This window comes from Camelus bactrianus, chromosome 26 (genome assembly GCF_048773025.1).
Source record: "Camelus bactrianus isolate YW-2024 breed Bactrian camel chromosome 26, ASM4877302v1, whole genome shotgun sequence".
NCBI classification, from domain to species: Eukaryota; Metazoa; Chordata; class Mammalia; order Artiodactyla; family Camelidae; genus Camelus; species Camelus bactrianus.
Window position 1 is genome coordinate 31143350 of NC_133564.1, and position 16292 is coordinate 31159641.

The window sequence follows — 16292 nt, forward strand, 5'->3', positions numbered from 1 at the left end:
TTGTCTGGAATTTTGTTTTCAATAAATAATTACTAAATCAACATATGTGTATATGATCAACTCCACCAAACAACCCCTTTAGTCCTTGTTATAAACCAGATTATTAAGAGTTTTTGAAAAAGATAAGTAGGTTTTGATGTTGGTTTTTCCCTCTTTGGCTAAAGAAGAATGATTGCAAAGGAAACATGGTTTGTTCTCGTCAAATCCCTGCAATAAGTCAGATAACATCAGATATTTCCTAGAAGCAGAGATAAGGCCTTCTAGTAACCAAGATGTGTTACTAAACAGAAATGGATAAGGACTGAGTCCAAATCCAGCCAGAGAGGGCGCACCATTCATCTGGGGAGATGGGCAGTTTTTGAACCAGGGAGTGACTAGAAAGAAACTCAAGTATTTCGTTCCTCGACGCCTCAACAGCATCAAAGAAGTGAGTTGCTAATGTACACCCCCAGGTGGGACGCTCACCTTATCACGTACCCCCACAGGGAGCTTGTAAAGGGTACCTGATTAGCTTCCATCACAATTAAACTCTCCACACCTACAGGACACTCAGAGACGCTAGCTTATATAAAGGGCTAGGAGATGAGTTTGTAATTGGCCTTCGATCAAGTGGTAAAGAACTGGATCGTGAGGACAGAGGCTTTACAAAATACGCCTGGTCAAACGCAGAGACTTGTTGGCTTTTAAAAAGTATGTCTCCCGAATGGCGTCTATTCTCCATACACTGACTGTATTTTCCTGTTACAAAGCACCTTTATAATAGCGATGTGCTCAGGAAAGCAAGAGAGGTGGAGACAAGGATGCAGAGCTCCGGAGTTCGGAATCCGTGGCCCCTGAAGCCCATCAACATGAAAGCCACAAAGTAGATCCGACAAGACACAAGAAGAATTAACTCAGAAGAACACAGCAAGGAAAACGCAAAGCATTTATGGAAGCTCCTCTAGCTGACGGTGGGCACCTGGAGGCGGGGGTGGGGGGATCTTTTCCCTAGAGGGTGTGATCGCCGATGCCCTGACAGCTCTAAGAACAGTCAGCCTTGCGAGATGACCACCCTTCTATTATTCTCAGGCTCAACCAAAGAGATTACATTTTTGACAAAACAGAGAAAGCATCCCTCCGACCTTGCTCACACGTACGCAGCATTAATACTTTTCTTGGAACTACAACTGGGGAGGCTAATCGCACGCCCCCGTCCTGAGCTTCTTCAGACTATGTACAGCCAGAGGAGCAGACTGATGGGACATGAGGCTGACCCTCCACAGCAACTGTTCGGACTCTGGGTGATGGATAAATCATAAGCACGAGTGCTGTTAGGCACACCTGTGAACCCCCATCTAGCTGCTTTAAGACATATGAGAATACACAATTCAGACACTGATTTCAAAGAAGAACATCTGATCCCTGGGTTGGCCACCACAAGGAAACCTTATCTTGCTCATCCTTGGTGGTCTTATGGTCACAACTTGAATCATTCAAAGAGCTACAGTGCAAGGAGAAAAGGGGCTGAGAGTTCTCCAAATATTATGGAGGCCAGAGGGAAAATCATTATTGTATATAGCAATTCCACTTTTTTTTCGTTTAATTAAAAAATGAATAAATTCAGCAGTCAAATGCTCTACATCATGTATTACCTCAACTCTCTGAAGTTGAATCAACCCTTGGTGATCCCGGTGACCGCCTGTGGAAGGAGGGCACTTGAGCTTGGACTTCAAATGACCATGGCTGATGGTGACAATCTGGCACAGGACAGGCATTTGTTCCTCACAGAGTAACCTGTTAATGATAGTCGGAGTTTGGGGGACAGGTAAAATTTGATTTTTTTTCTCCCTTTGCTCATATAATTTGAAGATTATAGGATGTGGTTTTAAAGGTCAGAATGAATTGCTAATTACGCTGAGGCACTTGAAATTAGCAAGTAAAACTGCTGCTCAGGATAGTGACAAAGGTGTAATTAATCATACGGGGGAAAAAATGGCAGCAAAGCAGGGGCAGCAAGGAAATTACTTTTTAACTAGTCGCCGTAGAGTCTTCGAATGATTCCTAAGAAACTGTTAGATATTCATTCCTTTCCTTTCTGAGCCTCAATCATTAAAAGAAAAAACACTGTTCACTGTTTTTCTAGGAAGACACAAACCAAGGCGGACGTTTATCTGCATAACCTCTCTTGCAAATGTTCAGAAATACACGAATGAGCTGGGACTCCTCCCTCTTTTACTCAACATGTAAAGAATTAAGTGTTGCAATAGGATAGGCATAACCGTAAACCCACTGTAATTAATTTTTAAATATAAACCACTGACAATTTTTGGTATTTAAACTACTACTATAATGCAAAATTTCTTAAAATACTCTTTCAAATCAGTTTTGACCTCCCCTCTGCCCCACCTTTGAGAACACCTGCTTTAAAATTTGCTTCATGCACCCCAATGTTCATAGCAGTGCTATTTGCAATAGCCAAGACATGGAAATGACCTAAATGTCCATCGACAGATGACTGGATAAAGAAGTTGTGGTGTATGGAATATTACTATATTACTACTCTATACAATAGAATATTACTCAGCCATAAAAAAGAATGAAATAATGCCATTTGCAGGAAACATGGACTTAGAGATGATCATACTAAGTGAAGTAATTCTGATAGAGAAAGACAAATATGATATCACTTACACGTGGAATCTAAAAAAAATGATACAAATTCTATTTACAAACCAAAAACAGATTCACGGACATAAAAAACAAACTATGGTTATCAAAAGGGAAAGGGTGGGGAGGGATAAATTAGGGGTAGGGGATTAACAGACACAACACATTACTATATATACAAAACAGATAAACAATACTCTTTTGTACAGGGGACTATATTCAATGTCTTATAATAACATATAATGGAAAAGAATCTGAAAAGAAAAAATACATATGTATGTATATGTATAACTGAATTACTTTGCTTTACACCTGAAACTAACATTGTAAATCAACTACATTGCAATAAAAAAAAATTTTTTTTTTTTAATTTGCTCCAGAAAACATTTTGGTTTTTGCCTCTGAGTTCTTTTTGTTTCCCTAGGTGCTAACTTTGACTTGAGTTTGACTCACGCTGGGACTCTCCGAATTATATTTCACACCAAGATACTTGTAGATTCAATTTAAAGGCAAATTTATCAGCATGAATATAACAATGAAATATCCAGACAGCTCATTGGCCATGCATAGCTTAAATTAGAAAACTTCAGGCAGCATTTATACAGAGATGTGTATTTTTTTAGCACCTGACAATTATTAATTAGTTAATCCACACCACACACCCATGAGGTAGTTTAGCATGACTTTAGTATAAATAAATTAGGTAAGAAGCAGGAAAAGAAAAAAAAAAATCCATCGCCACGATTATGTGTTGATCAGACCATTCTCATTCTGGTCACAAAAGAACAACAATCAATTCTGTGCACGAGCTGCTCAAATGAACAATGAATACTTAGCTTGGATGGAACATAAAGAGGGTAGTTATTTTATTACCTGATAGTTTAGAAAGGTTATCTTTTTCTTGGAGTTCTAATATACAGTGCTCACAGTGACCTGTTTAGAAACACCTCCCTTGAAGGTCAACTTTGGAAGAGGTGTGACCCCCCACCCCCACCCCCACCCCAGGGCTCAAATTCCCCAATGAGTATTAGCATTTTCCATGTATCTCCAATTTGTCCTTTCTTGGTCTGACTGGTCTAATAAACTCAGGTCAACAGAAAGCTATGAAGACGCCTGCAGTTAGCATGTATGTTTCTACGTCACCTAAAAGGCAAATGAAAAACAAATCCTATTGGTCTTTATAATCGAGCAATTGCAGGTGAGTTTTGTTACTACGTTTATCAGCCAAAGGGATCACGGTAATCCCCTCTACCTAGCAGGCTGCTTTATGATCATATTCACGAGTGTGCTGTGCTATGGAGATGAGGTATAAAGGAAGCTCACTAACTTGGGTCTCACAACTGTGGCGTTTGTAGCCATGGGCACAGGGGCCAGACTGAAACTTACCTCTGTCCTTAAAGGAGAAGAACTCTTTGCAAAGCAAGTGAGTTGCATGACCAGCCCTGTAGGAGATTTTATCTCTATGAGAAGACACAGACTATTTCAACCTCTTAGCGAGGATCCTTTTAAATACAAAAACGTTCCTCTACTAGAAGATCGCCATTAGGCTTGTATGATGTGTTAATTCCGTATCATTTTTCCCTCATGGGAGTAAAAGTTCAAATGGGCAGTAGTTGGTAGATTGACATTATTACCAGGACTCTGGGATAGTACAAGTACTTTACATATTGATAATCTGCAGAGTCTCACTCTTCCAGACAGATAACGTTCTCCCCTAGTACCCCTGAATTGAGATTTTACAGGAAATCCCTCAACTCTTTTCTCTCCCAGAAGCTCTGCTATGACCAGGCGGTCCTTCCGGAGCAGCTACACAATAGCCAGGTCTGCAGGCAGGCTCTTCCTTTCCATCGGAATTAACTTGGCTATTTGAAAATATTTCCCTTACATCTCACTCTCATGGTTCATAATGAAACTGGAAAGTAAGACACAACCTAATTAAAGAAATGTAACCGCATCCCCCAAGAAAGGGACAGAAACAACAGACAGCCAGCTTCCCAAGCAAAGATGCTTCAAGATTTCTCCAAATACATATAGAAAGAAATTCATCGCAGAATATGTCACCTCCATGGTACACTGGAATCACAAGTCCCTTTATCTACAAGGGCAAAAAATAACGAAATCTGAAAACAAACAAGAAAACCTCCAGCAGGGTATCCACTTTCATTTGACAGGCTGCCAAAGGGCAACGGTATTTAGATGAGGAATTCTGAAATAATCTGATTATTATATTTGGCAGCTTCTCTATAAAGGGGTTGGCACAGCTTCTCTGAAAAGCAAGAGATTGGCGTTCCTAGGCTTGTCTATATTAGGTTATTAACATCTACAAAACACGCGGAAGGAGATGAGCTCACTCACTAAACACAAACAGAAACAAAACTTTTTTTTTTTTTTTACTTGGACAACGCTTATGTTACAGCAGAATTGACAAATAAAGCCCTCTTTTACACAGCCAAAGAAAAGTCATCATTGGAGGTCTGCAGCTCTGTTGTGTGCTTTCCAAAACAGAAAAATAGATTGCTTCCCATCAAACGCTCCTTCCTTCCCAAGAGACGGTGCGTGGCCGGCAGGCGTGGCCGGCATGGCCGGCGTGGCCCGTGTGGCCGTGTCTCTCTGCAGGCAGGGAAACTGACAACCCCGACCCCTCCTGAGTGGACCCTCCACAAGAGAACGGTGCCAGATTTCCAACAGCTCCATAACAACACGGTGCAGTCTAAGTCATTTTATTTATTGCTCGCCGAGTTTTAACCACCTCAGCTCTCTTGTGGAAAAATAATGGACTGGAAAATCCTGACACCCGGAGATCCATCGCCTAAGGTCACAAAGTACCAAGGGCAACCCTGGCCGGAGAGCCGAGAAGCATCCCCAAAAGAAGCTCAAAGTCCAGCTCTGCAGCCAGCCGCGGGGACAGCAGAGCCAGTCTCCAGGCACAAGACTGAAACCTGGAGAAAGATCTTTGTGATTTATACGCAGAGACTTTCCCCATCTGAGGGTCACAGCTTTCCAGTCTGCCATGCTGGCCAGTGGCGTGCTCTCCGAAGTCACTGAATCTTGATGCAGCAAGAGGACGTCAGTGAGAAACAGAGGATCAGGGGACCTCAGCCCACTGAAGGTGGTCATTTCTTCCGAATTCACTCACTTCTTTCCAAATCATCAGTGCCCCTCTTGAAAGCCCACAGCTCAGGCCAACTTCATAAAGTAGAAAACATTCATTTAGTTCCCTGTGATTCTGGGGTTTCTCTTTCTTCTTTGGAAGACCTTTGGGAAAACATTTCATCAAGGTCAAGTGCTGTTAAGACATTTTTGCTTAAGAGGATCATCATGCAGGCAAACTAATTCATTTCCTAAGCGATTATTTTGGAAGCTGGCGAAGAGGACTTGGCTTAACCTTGAGGAACTGTTCTTTGAATGATCAGAAAAGAAAAAAAAAAAAAAAGGAGGATGATTCTTTCTTTCTTTCCTGTCTTCATTCTTCTTCAGATGGCAAACTGAGCTCACATTTTTGAAGGTGAAATGAGAAGGGCAGTGTTTGTGTTCATTACAGAGCTTCAACTAACAGTGATTCGTCTGGTTCTGTGCACGTTGCCACCAATCGTGGTCAACATGATGAAAAAAATAAAGATTATTTCTTCAGAGAAGTGCTTTACATCGTGATCATCCAGGATTTAATACAAGAATTATCTGTTGAAGAAATCTGAGACTAAATTGAAAGTGTAGATTTTCCCACCGTCTTTGTGAATAATGCTCTCGCAATAGGATTATCGTTTAGAACATGTGCTAAATATATTACCAGGAAAGAACTTTAAAAATCCATCCGAATATCATAACTTACCACAAAGTTAAAAAAAAGAAAAGGAAGAAAGAAAACTCATTCATGCTCCAAAAACTTAAGATTAGTCGTATGTTAATCTGTGAATCCTCATAAGAAACGTTCATTGTTCAAGAAAGAATCTTCCTCTGGTGGTTGGTAAGCAATTCTCCATGGCAGAGAAATCCTGACTTTTTTTCCTCATCTCTTGATAGATGTTTTGACTACTTATTCTTCAGGCTATAAGATAGAAGGAAACACAGTCTTACCTTCTTTCATAATTATATATTATAATCTCTCCCCGCCCCCCTCTCTCTCTTTCTCTGTCTCTCTTTTCAAGGTCTCCCTCCCCCTCAACACACAACTTCAGCCATCAAATTAAAATAAAGCTGGATTTATATGATGAATCTCTTAAGTTCTACACAATAACTTCTAGACACATGTATATAACTCAACTCCCAATGTCACCTCTACGTATGCAGAAGAAAATATATCTCTCTATACTGTCAATCCAGACACTAAATTCATTCTGCAAGTTCTTAAAAATGAAAATAATAAACTGAATTTCCCATGTGGCATATTACATATTGCACCTTTAAGTTTCAGGTATCACTATTTGCAAAACCCCCTTTGAGGGAGAGAAGAACGTTGTAGCATTTAGATTTCAAATAATTATAAACCCCCGTTCTCAATTCATTCAGAATTTTCAAGTAGATAAACAGGAACAAAAATTGTTTCTGGTTTTACTTTCCAAAAGCATTGACTTAAGTCAAACAGATGACTAATTTTTAACAAGCTTTTAGTTTTGCTTTTCTTCTTGGTAAGAAGACACTTCCATGTATTGCACGCCTCTTATGTGTCCAAAACTTCACATTTATTTTATATGATCATTAACCCCCACAAACATCTTTAATGTCATTTCTCCCCATTTTAAAGGTGAGAACACTGAGGCCTGAATTGGCAAAGGTAACGACACAAGGTCATCAGCGGTGCAGGGGTGGGAGCTGAACCCCAGGGAACAGCAGAATCAGAGAGCCTGCTGACACATGCAGGAGAGTCTTCTCATGCTACTGAAGGTCTCCTCTCGCTGCAACAAGGCTGCCAAAAGAGAATCTTCGAAAAATTAATTTCCTATTAACCCTAAAGCTGTTTTTGGGGGGTGAGGGTCAAGTGCTGAAGCAGGTCAGAATCTTTGCGTACGTTTTCCTACCCCTCAGCCCTGAGACCTAAATATCACGGTGGAATTCTGGTAAAGGAAAAGTTCACACGCCACAGAGGAAAATTCTGTCACTCACCTAGAAGCACACAGCATGTCTTGAAATTTTATTTTCCCCAAAAAGTGCTGTCATAGGATATTCTTAGGATCCGAATAAAAATTCAAATGCTGTTGGTATAATGCAGATCAAAAGAAAATGGAGAGCACGTGCATTTCTGGGGTAAAAACTGCTTGGAAATGTTCCCTTGGAATGACCCTGGTAACCACAGAGGCTTCTTAATAGTTGTTAGAAAGATAAATCCTGTTTTAGAATCTCATATTCCGTTCCTGTTACTCTCCGGTCATGACCTAGGGAAATTCCACAGTCACTGTCATCTTCATGAATTAATGTGACATAAAGGTTGAAAGTTCTCACTAAGCAAACAAGTATAATCTCTTTTTTTATAAACTGCAAAGCTGAACACTTTTCAAATTAAAATGAGTTGGAAGTGCAGTATCTCCACGTAACAGTAAGAGGACTGAACACATTCCCGGCTGAGCGGACTTCAATCATGATTATATCACAAGAAAAAAACCACAAGAGAGGTTTTGGGTTGTGTTTTTTTTTTTTTTTAACTTATAGTAAGAGTGGTATATTAAGAACTTAATCCCAAAATGAGGAAAAATATTACACTCTTCTTTATAGAGTCAGAATAATTATTCAGATCCTTTCTAAACACACAGAAGTAATGACAAATTCAAATGCCCTTCAGTTCCATGCAGCTTTTATAATTATTCATCCGTTAACTGTTAGGATTGCTGGAAAGGCTCGTGCACATTTTTTTTCTGTCAGCATCCCATTTGATACAAAAGAACATGGAACATTTTACTGCTATTAATAAATATGCAGCCCTCCAATCCAAGAAGAAAGTTCTTTTTCATCTGAAAGATAAGCTGCATAATTCATGCATTTTCAGAGATTTCTTTAAATAGAAAATTGAAGAAAGGCATGGGGAGGGGAAAGGAATTCATTCCACAATTTCCATTTGTGGGGAGGGACGGTCCTTGTTTTCCAAGTCTTCAATGTGGTTCGATTTGAAAAGACCGTTTCACCTGTGTTGTATTCATATCCATCAGATTCCTAGAGCTTGCATTATTTCTGACATATGTCCTCCTGGAAATGATGACCACATGGCCTCTGTTTCACTGTCTGAAAAAAATTCTTTAACTAAAGGGTCTTGGGACTGTTCTCAGGGTCTTGGGATACAGTTAGGAAAGCTGAGAACAACGTGGGACAGGTCCCTCTGCCTCCCAAGAAGAGATGGTTCCAACGCAGAGAGCTGTGGGGCTCCACCTACTTCCTGTACCCTTGGCCCCCTGTTGGAGGTCCTGCCGTAGGACGGACGAGAAGGCCTTCCAGGCGGGTCTCGTATTCAAATCAGAAGAGAATCACACGTGTAGGACCAGTCAGTTTAAAACGCTTTTCTTTCCACTAAGCACCCCTTTCACGGACCTGACCTGGAGGTTCAGAGAACAAGGATGCTCTGAACAGGCTCTGAGACAGAAGCCTTATGTTGTCTGATAAGGACATCTTAGGATCCGAAAAGGAGTCTCAAATACTGAAATTAAACTCCCCTCACCGTTGAAAATGACCAGAAAGGTTCACAGTCTACTTAGATGTTATCAAGGTGAGAGACAGGACTAGAGAAAGCATTCAGACCAAGTGTGTTGGAAGGTGGGGGCTGGAGAAAAGCGTCTTTTTTCTCCAATGATTCATTTGTCCCAGATTGAATTTACACTGTTTGACAAACCAATTTAAAAGCCAAGCAGAACATACTCAGCCGTAATCAAGCCCAGTTTCTGAGCGCCCGGCAGCAAGTTTACAACGACGTGAGGCATTCAGTAGCGAGCCGTGGCTTGTGTGAAATGATACGGCCAGGATTCGTCAGATGGGGAAGAGTGATGTCCCAGCCTTTTCCACAAATATGTTGCTGGACAGTCGTGACTTTGAACTCATTCAACCTGCTGCCTGAGCTGCACCATGAAGGACATCCAAGGACTTGTCACCTTCGCCCAGTTTATGAAGACGGTACAATGAGAAACCAAATTCAATTACATTTCCAAGGCCGAACATCTCCCTAATGCTAATCTTTCTTTTCCGTACTCCCTCACTCGGCAAATAAAGAATCCGGAGCAGAAATCCCGGGTCTTCCCTGACTTGGTCCTTCTCTTCCTCACCCCACAGCCCATCAACCACCAATCTCACTGGCTTCCTATTTCTCTCTTTGCCACATCATTTCCCCCGCATCCCCTGCGCGTGCGCTCTTTTGGGCCCTGGACATTCACTGCAGGGTCTTCTCTCTGGCGGTTTGGTACCCAGCTCTGCTGCTTCCTGGTGCTGGTGTAGCACGGACACCCTAGGTTCCCATCACCCACTGGAGAAAAATACAATCACAAAATCCTTTGTGATGTGACCACTGCCGTCTCCTCCAGCTCCATTTTTTGGTCAGTCACCCCCACAATCACTCTACACTCTGATCACAGAGAACTACCTGAGGTTTTTGAAACTGCCAGGCTCCCACGTGCTCCTAAGATTTTGCAAAGGCTCTTTCTTCTGCCTGGGAAGGCATCCCCTCCAGCTCTCACCCCACTTAGCAGAAGCCTGCTTCCTCAATATATCCTTTCACATAGTGACCCCGACAAAATGTAACAAAATAACAAATGTATCTTGAATACTGTGAGCAGTCACGTAGCGAAGAGAACAAAACTTAAAAGAAAAAAGAAAAAATGCCCAAGTTACAGGATGTGATTTGTAAACTGCTGTGCTTAAGACAAGGGTTGCAGTGTGTTTTGTCTTTGAGAGGGTGAATGGCATGGGACGGGGGGGTAGGTGGGGAAGAAAGGGAAGAAGTAAGAATGTGGGAGCAAAGGGAAGGGGACGAGGCACAGAGAGAGTGCCACCAGGAAGATGCCTTTGTTCTGTGCATGGTGCTATGCAAATGTGCCACAGCTGTCTAGACAAAAAAAATAGTTGCAAAGTGTTAATTATTAGTGGAAGTCTATATAGTCTGATTGATCTAGGGGTGAAGGAAGACTCAAAGTCATAAGCGGAGAAAGATGCAGAAAGACCACAAGACACTGGGTGTTAAAAGTACAGGTAGGGCTTTGGATCCTAACAGCTTGTGTGAACTTCGCTGGGTCGTCCGACGCCAACCCAAGATGACTGAAGGTGGACGGGGTTCAGCTGGGCTACACATGATGAACTTCCCCAAACCTTCTTAGAAGAGCAAACCCCATACCCTTATCATCCTTTAAATACAGACATAATTTAAGAAAATTCAGGCTAATTCAGAGAAAAGTCAGATAGTCTGAACATTCAAGAAATTGTGAATATTCAAAAGTACAGAATATTTTAAATGAATGCAGGCCCACCACCTCCTGATACACCCAGAGGAGCAAAACTGACATGAACGATTTGTAATTAACTTACCGAAACACCTAAGAAAACAAGCCTCCTCTGCTTAGAAGAGAATTTGCGCTGTTTATATGCAAATGAATGCTCCTGATGTGTTTAAGAACAATTTATTCCCTTAAGAAGGCAAACATTCTCTTTATAATCTTGTTTACACTATTCATTTGCTTTGCAGACCATTTTTCATACGATCACAAAATCATAAAATGTCAGAGGCAGGAGGGAGCCCAGGGATGCCTGTGACTCTTTATTTCTTTATTTTTAATGCACAGCATCATGCAATATTGATGCATGAGCTTCCCCAAATAAACACATGAAGAAACCCAGAGGGTCAACCAGTCGTCTGTCTCCTTGGGACGAAGCCTAACTCTCAGGTCCTCTTAGTCTTCATTTCTGGTCCTATCCTGGCCAAGTCACCTCCATCCTGCATTTTCTGATAAGAAACACAATGAAAAATTCAAAGCATCTCTATATTCTTATCTGCTTCCACTTACTCTTCTTTTCGTTTCAAAGGGCTTGCGAGTTACAGTTTGAAAACCTGGTTGTAAATTCCAACACCTATTGCTCCTACCTGGATATGTATGTGCCGTGTTTTTAACTTTATTTAGTCTCCGTTTATCCATCTGTAACACAAAGACATCAGTAGCATCTTCCGCATATAGATGCCACGAGGAGTAAAGGAGATAACGTGTGTGAATGGGTCCAGTGACCACTCAAAATTTAGAGATTCTAAGGTCTTTATCCTTGATCTTTGTCACTGAAACATTTCTGACGGAGCTGCTACAGAATAAAAAATTCAGCTGGCTTTCATCCCAGGTTCTTGGGTGGAGGACCTAAAGCCTTGAAACTACCCAGTTGACAGATGTGTCTCTGTCACTCAGGGTGGGCTCTCTCCCTCTTTCTCTCTTGCTCATAGTTTATGCTAATGAGGTGACTCTTGGTAAGTCCCAGGGTAATTTCAGGATGGGGGCTGGCTGTGCCGGAAAGACCAGCCTGTGATTAGACCGTTGAGGCTTTCAGCCAAATGATGTTACCCTTGACCTCTGGGAAGCACGGGGCGGGGGGAGGCTGGAGGTTGAGGTCAGTTCTGTGGCCAGTGATTCAGTCCATCAAATCAAAGACACAAAACCCCAATAAAATCTCTGCACACTGAAGCTCAGTGAAGCTTCCTTGTTGAACACACTGGTGTGTGTGCTGGGAGGGTGGGTGGTACCCCTAATTCCCTGGGGGAGGCACAGAAGCTCTGCCTTTGGGACCCTCCCAGACCTCACCCTATGCATCCTGTCTGGTCCTGGTTTCCATCCTTTATAATAAAACTGTAATCATACGTCGAATGCTCTCCTGAGTTCTGCAGTTCCTTCTAATGAATTGTCAAACCAGAGGAGGTGGTGGGAACCGTGGAATTTGTAGGCGCTTGGTCAGGAATGTGGATAGCCTAGGGGTCCCCCAAGCTTGCAGCTGGTGTCTGAAGTGAGGGTGGTCAGAGAATGCTTTGCTGACTCTAATCAGCTAGTGCGGGGACCACACTCAGCCCTGCAGGAGGAAACCCATCCGACTCCACTTCTGTACTTTGGCGAACAGAGCCCAACCCCGCGGGCACCGAGCACGTCTGTGGGGCCAGCCAGAAACGCCTCTGCAGTGGAGCATAAATAAAGCAAGGGCAGATCGGTAGTTGTCAGAGGGTGAGCTCTACCATCAAATGCTGGCCCTCAAGTCCCAGATCCGGCATTTGCTAGCTCTGTGGTCTCTCCCTCTGTTTCCTGACCCCGAAGGCGGCGTTGATGTAATAACAGCATAGACCTCATAGGGCTGCTTAAGACAAATGAGTTAATAGATGGCAGTATTATGTACCTCGCACACACAGGACAACGAGTAAATGTTGTTTCTTATTATCATTATTCGCATTAGTACTATTTACTCTGCTGCACGGGCCCCTGCTTTAGGCTAAGTCAATTACCGTGCCTTATGTAATTAGCAGAAACAGAAACAGGCTGTTGAAGAGAGATGTGCCATCTAGAACCCAAGGGCAGCTCTCATTCTACATGTTTCCAGGGGAGAGAACGCTCATGAGAAACAACGGAATATGACAGAAGGATGGGCTGTAGGAGGAAGGCTAGTATACGATGCGCTCACAATGCCTCCTCCTACAAAAATAAAGGCTAATATGGTCTAGACTACACTGCCCACTATGTACCCCGTAGCTACACATGGTGACGTAAATGTAAACTAATTAAAATTAAATACAATTTAAGATTCATTTCCTCAGTCACACAGGCCACATTTCAAGTGATCCAGAGCCATGTGTGGCTAGTGGCTGTGTCGTACATCAAGTGTCTGAAATCAGTGATGTTTTGAAATACAAATCAGAGTTCTTTCTTTAAGAAAGTTCTATAACCATTTAAAATCCATTAATCCCCCCCCACCAGTGTAAAAATAAAATGAAGAAAAATAAGGAGTGCATTTCATGCAGAGACTGACCATTATTATGTTTCAATAATCTGTACCCATCTCTCAAACATTTCAGGGCCTCTAAGCTTGGGATCAGGAAAGGAGAACTGTCCAAAATCTTGATATACTGACTTCCTCTCCTTCAGCTCACGTGCAAATGTCCTGGGGCACCTGCCTTTTGACAACATGGAGGCTAGCAGTTCCAGCTGATTCCTTGTATACTCAGGTCAGTCATTGTAAAAGTGGAAAGCCACTGCCCAAAGCTGGCCCTGGGACAGAGATGGGTTCAAGGCCAGTGAAACAGAGTCATAGAAACCAAGGAACAATTTGGCAGAAGCATGTGTTGATGGTGTGTGTGGTGAGGGTAGAAGGAAGGGAAAGACTGGGAACAAAAGGGATCAAAACTGGAAAGCAATACTGTGTGCGGAAGACTGCTGAGATGGTAACTGGGAAACATGGTGGGATGGGATGCAGCCAGCTTGCAGAGGGGAGATGCCAGGATGGAGAGGCAGGATGGAGGGCAGGAAGATGATGGAGGCAACCTGGGGCTCTGGACTTATGTCTGGGCCACAAAGGGGTCATGGAGGACCCTGGTACTCATGCTGGCCTGCCGGACTAACATAATCATGCAATTTTTAGAATGAATTATTTGAAAATTCTTACATTATTATCAAAACATCATATGATGGAACAAGTGAGCTCAGAAAGACCTTTAAATTAAGATCTAGGTCTGGGTTTACCACTAAATGGTTACACTGCACACGTACCTCCATCTCTTCAAGCCTCATTTTCCTCAACTCTTCAATGAAGAGATGGGCAAATTTATTCTCTGGGCCCTTTCACCTCCCACATGCTTAATCCTGTGGTTGGGCCAAGGTCACTGCCATGCACATAGACTCAACCCTTTAAGCCGTTCAGCTCCAACTTCAGCAGTTTCCTGTCAGCCCTATCTAAGTGATTACAGACGCAAAAACGACAAATCCACAGGTAGAGAGCATTCTGTACTAACTTTCCCTTTTCCTTTTTAATTTCTTTTTCCCTTCAGACTCAGGGCTTATTTGCTTATCAGTGCCAGCTACAGACCCAGCCAAACCTTACAGCAGATCTCCAAATTCACTACTGAAAGCTGTCAGTACATTTCACGCATAGAGCCAGACTCTATCTTTTTATAAATGTGCTGATAGGCCGAGGAGAAGGACCAAGAAAACCAGCCCATGCTCATGGACAGCCTCAGGGAGACCGTGGTCTGGGGTGGCATCTTCCAGGGTACAAGGTCTGGACCAAAAAAGGCAAAACACACATTATCAAGAAAAGGCAGCGGTGTCTGCAATGTCTGCAGTAGGCAAACTCAACCGTATGAGCACAATTCAGTCACATCCAGACATCATCCGAGGAAAAATATCCACCCTGATCCCCTACTCCAAACAGCTCTGGCTCCATATTGTCCCTGCAGGACATCTGTGGTGCAGAGTGGGGGACACCGCTGCGGGGTCTGAGTCCTGGCGTCACGTGACATCATCTCAGTCACGGAACTGCTGGGAAATGACTTGCCCTCTCTAAGCCCCAGTTCCCTAAGCTCTAAACTGGGAGAAAGACATCTGCTGAATAGGACGTTTGTGAGGAGTAAGTGGGTTGGTGAAAACTCTTTGTAAGTGGTTAAAATTAGCGGAAAAGCTATTCACATGTAAACCATTAGAATGATAGCTTTATGGAATAATATGACTTTATTGCTCCTTAAAGATTATTTTATACACTTGAACTGAGATCGTGTTGTGGGAATAACATATTAGCCAACTACAAAATCATTAGTGATCTGCTTACATGATTAGCTTATACTTCGGAATTCTGAGTGTCTGAGGACTTGAATCTAACAGACTTGAGTTATTGGAAGCAAGATGTTTGTTAGGCTGGGGGTGCTGAAAACCTCGGCTTAAGCAGTCAGGAGCTGCGAAGGGCAATAACGCCAGTGGTGGGGGGGGGGCAGGGGGCAGGGAGATGGTACAGGGAGGAGCTGCAATTACGCATGGGAGGGGCTGTTAAGTCACAGGTTCCACCTCTTGGCTTGGCCTTGGTCTTGACCAGCACTGATGCACGTGGTGATGGAGCAGAGGGGATTTTTAAGCCTTGTCAGAGGTGCCAAATGGCTTCATCTTGCATTGATAGTAGACTGCAGGAGTGGTAAGTTGAAGGGAGAACCGCCAAACAAAAAAAGGAAGCAAGCCTTGATGATTTCGAAAATTCTCAGCCTCTCTGAACAGCAAAAGATGCTAAAATTAAGAAGTGGCTTCTAGGTACTATCAGGAAAATGTGGTCCAGAGACAGAGCTGAATGAGACTGCTAAACCTTGCTTAAGACTTCAAAAAGATGAAAGGATGGGCTGTTCCTGGGTCCCTCACAGCATCCTTTACAGAGATTGAGGCTGTGTCTTGTAAATTGTCTCAATGGAACAAGAGAGCATTGTCTCTTGTCGTTCTCAACAGGGACCAGAGCTAGAGAAAGGCTTTTCTCAAAGAGATTTGCAGGTGGGAATTTTTTCCCAGTACAATGAACCCAAATAAGATTCACAGACATCCCACAGAGTTTCTGAGAGAATGACATCAGCAGAAACACTGTCATTTTTGGTCTGAAAGGAGTAGACACAGTCCAAAATGAAAAGAGGCCAGTAGACCCCAGAAATTTGGCTGGTGAGAAACAGCCAACCAACTACGTGGGTGCAAGTATGTACT

The 16292-nt window shown here is 42.7% G+C and overlaps 1 protein-coding gene across 5 annotated transcripts in view; it reads right to left on the reverse strand.

The window, feature by feature from the left end:
* The window catches only part of ZMAT4 (zinc finger matrin-type 4), a 420999-nt gene that overhangs the window by 131171 nt on the left and 273536 nt on the right, over positions 1 to 16292 (reverse strand). For 2 of the 5 annotated variants that reach the window (XM_045518776.2, XM_010957984.3), the window contains one exon: positions 5046 to 6691. The exons of the other annotated variants lie outside the window; for them this stretch is intronic. In XM_045518776.2, the coding sequence (XP_045374732.1) occupies positions 6676 to 6691 (16 nt within the window). In that variant the 3' untranslated portion in view covers positions 5046 to 6675. Of the gene's footprint in view, positions 1 to 5045; positions 6692 to 16292 lie in introns of those variants that run through there. 5 annotated transcript variants of the gene reach the window in all.